We start from the raw sequence: 3711 nt of genomic DNA on the forward strand, positions 1-3711 counted from the left end.
GACCCTTAAAGCATAATCAATAGGCTTCCTGTTAGGGACGCCCTCTGGGCCAGCAGACCCGAGCACCACCTGGCTCCATAAACAATGATCTCTGTTGAAACAATAGGTTTCCTGTTGACAAGATAAGCAAGAAGCCGGAAAGGACAATATAACACCCCAGCAGGAGGTCGGTCCTTTGATGCATGAAAGCTATCTCAGTATGAGTCAAAGGTCACAGTCCGGACCCCAAACACCTGTATGATCAGGGTGCCCCCTGGTGGACAGATAACCAACATCACAGGACTTCATGAGTGAGGGGATAACACCATCTAGTGGTCCAAGACGTAACTGAGGAGGAGACCAAAAGGAGGCGGAATGATACCTGAGCTAGGGGTGGTTGTGTGGGTGTGTGTATGTGAATGAGTGAGTTTCAGTGAGTATTTAATAGGCAAGCCTAGCACAGATCTAGGAGCAATAGCAACAGCAGCAGCAGGAGCAATAGCAACAGCAGCAGCAGAAGGAGCAGCAGCAGCTTAAGACCAGCAGCATAGAGAGACAACAAGCCTCCATTTTGATGTAAGCAGCAGCCATCTTGATTAAGATATAGAGTGCCTGCATTGATACGCAATTAGTAGATAGGACTAGAGGAGCGCCTTAACTTGTAACTTTTCTGTCTACTTTGTTATACTTTTCTTTAATTTGGAAGAACAATAAATAACTTGACTACAACCAAGGACTGTTATTTACGCAAGTAGACTAGGAAACCAAGGAGCAGATATATCATTTGGCACCCCAGATAGCGTGTGAAATAGTCAAATCCACATAGAACTCCACAATATCGTGACTGCTACAGGAAACGGATCAAGAACATCCAGTCGCTGCAATCCAGGTTTCCTAGAAGATTGATGAAATCCACCTGACGGTTACTACAGACGCCAGGACTCCTCAAAGAATCCAGGTCTAAGGGCATCGCCTGAGTTTCGCGCTGGTCGTGAAGACAGAGACGCCTGAATCGTTACCTGAAGTGCTGTGAAGTATTCCATCGCTGAGCGGACGCGCAAAGCTGGTGAAGTATGAACACTTTCTTATCTATGACTAATATGCATATATAGTACTGTATTGCTGTTGTTTTTTTGTTGTTGTTTGTTAGTTCTTAATTGTGTTAGTAAGCCTGTATTAGCTATTCAGTGGTTGCCGGCAGAGACAGGATTGATCACCCTGTGCTAACTGAAGTACCCATAGGATCTATAGGAATAAAACCAGACGTTTTTGAGGGAAAGTGAATTAGATAGTTTTCTAGTGTTCATGTGAAGGGGAAGTAGCCTTCTGCCCAATAGGAAACCTCTCTGGCCTGGATCTTAGATCAGTCAGAAATTGGTCTGTGTATGTGGGATACGGTCAGTTAGGAGTAGGTAGAGCATTGAACAGATTTTTGTAATTGGATGCACGATACCTGTGGAACAGACTTGTATGTCTGAATTGATAGCTATAGGATACGTATTACATGTATAAGTTGTTAATAACACTTGTGTAACTTGGTATTGACATTGGTGTAACTGGTTATTGAAACTAGTATAATCGGGATTGAAATTGGTGTTGTTTGTATTAAAACTGGTCTAGTTTTGTATTGAAGCTAGGGTATTTAATTGTTGAGAATTGTGTAAGTTGTCATTGAAACTTGCTATCATTGTTGTGTTAAGTCATCTCAAATTGTCTTAGTGAGACGATAGTGAAGTACTGTTTGTATGTTTTTGTAATCAAAGTTTTTTTTTAACTTTGAGCTCCGTTACTTGGAAATTGTAAAAATGGAAGTTGTTTCAGAATTCCTTAAAAAATATTCCTCTGCAAATTATCGCTCATGTGTGGATGAGGCTTTGACTCATCAGTATAGTGATTTAGAAAAGCAGTGTGAAATGCAGAATGAAAGATTACAGACCAAGGTTTCTTCTAAAAAAAATAGAAAACAGAGAATGGCCAATCTCATTGATATGTTAATTAAGATGAAAGAGCTAGCGTTACAAAAGGAGTTGCAGTTTTACACTGAAAAAGCTCAGATAAGAGAAGAAATTGATAGCATTACAAAAAATTGCTTAGCCATGGATATTAAAAATAATGATTGTGAATGTGAGGAATTGACGGAGGAAGTTGATAAACTTGTTGTAGAGAATGGTGGTTTACAAGAGTGTTTAGATGATTGTGATTCTACATGTAGACTCAGGGAATTACAGATAGCATCTTTGGAACAAAGAGAGTCACAGAAAGACAATGTTATTCAAATGCTTACAGAGCAGCTGGCTCAAAAGGAACAATGTTTACAGTTGTCAAAAGCACAAGGTAACACTGCATGCAACCAGGGTAATAGCTCAAGTTACAGATCCCTGGGAAAGGAGCAAAGAGGCAGAGAGGAGCATCCGATTTGTACTGCAGACGAATCTCAATCTCCTCCTGAGCTTTCATTAAATCAAAATTCCACACTCTTTACGCCTATCCCAGACAGGATTGATCACCAACACAGAAATGCTCAAGGGCAAGGTCATGCAAATCATAATGTGCTCTCCACAACACTCTCTATACAGGATCGCACAAACCTGTGCCAGATATTGGGGAAGTTTGACACTTCAGCCTCACCTGTCAGCCTCTCCAATAAGCTGGAAGCTGTAGTCACTCAATATAATTTGGGAAACAGAGATGCCTGTGCGCTACTGCGTGCATGGCTCCCTTCACAGCTGTGTGAGAAATTACTGCCTCCTGTGGGGACTCATACTGGTCTGTTGGCAGAACTTAATTCCAATTGGGGAAATGCAGCAGACAGAATGGGAGAGTTACAGAGAGTGATGGGAGGGAGAGATGCTAGAGGAACCAATGCGCTAGAAAATGCCAGATTTAGAAAAGGTGAAGACCCTGTTTTATTTTGCAGTGAATACTTGTCACTGTACAAGTCCACATTTAATTGCCCAGATATGTCTCCTGACAACGGTAGTTTTCTTTACTCGATGGCTAACAAGTGTACCTTTGTGGATTATCACACAAAGATTGCACTCAGAAATGCTAATTCATACCAGACATTTCTGAACATAATAAAGGACTGGATTCAGGAGACAAATCAGGACAGTAAAGGGCAAAGGAAAATTGCAGAGGTAACTAAGAGTGAAGGAAGGGTCAGATCCACTGGCAAATGTTATAAATGTGGGCATATGGGACATTTCATGAGAGACTGTAAATTGAACAGGAGAGTAGGGGGTAACAGAAGTTTTTCTGACAGGAAAGATCAGAAGAGGCCTGGACCAGACAGGGTGCAGAGGGAAAAAGTCCAAGGTCCCGATGTTACCCTATATGGTCCACTCCTAAAAGAGCTAGAGAGGGTTAAAAGTAAAATCGCTGAAATTCCAGAGGAATACAAGACCCCACCCCCATCCAATCCTTATGTGAAACCATAGGGATTACAGGCCCCACCCTTGTCCCCAGTATGTCAACTTGAAAGGGACAAGGGCAATAGACCACATATCCAGGGAGCGGTAGGGGGCCATCGCGCTGATATACTTCTGGATACAGGAGCAGCTGTCAGTTTGACAAATATGACATTGACAGCGGACCCTAATGGCAAGTCAATTTTTTTGAGAGGTTTTGGAGGTCAGGTAGTTCCTGCATTGCAATCAATGCCAGTGCCCATAAACATAGGAAACATGGACATACAACACAGTATGTACCTGTCTCCTACACATGAGGGCACCA

The 3711-nt window shown here is 42.1% G+C and overlaps 1 protein-coding gene across 1 annotated transcript; it reads left to right on the top strand.

The window, feature by feature from the left end:
* Positions 1-1784: 1784 nt before the first annotated feature.
* On the top strand, positions 1785-3416 carry LOC137538660 (posterior protein-like). Its single transcript, XM_068260938.1, has one exon. It carries the CDS (start codon positions 1785-1787, stop codon positions 3414-3416), a length of 1632 nt encoding a protein of 543 aa, XP_068117039.1.
* Positions 3417-3711: the final 295 nt, after the last annotated feature.

This window comes from Hyperolius riggenbachi, chromosome 11, assembly GCF_040937935.1.
Source record: "Hyperolius riggenbachi isolate aHypRig1 chromosome 11, aHypRig1.pri, whole genome shotgun sequence".
In the NCBI taxonomy this organism is placed as follows: Eukaryota; Metazoa; Chordata; class Amphibia; order Anura; family Hyperoliidae; genus Hyperolius; species Hyperolius riggenbachi.

Excerpts from the sequence above, each read along its gene's own strand:
- LOC137538660 (XM_068260938.1), top strand. The coding sequence starts at position 1,785 with ATGGAAGTTGTTTCAGAATTCCTTAAAAAATATTCCTCTGCAAATTAT.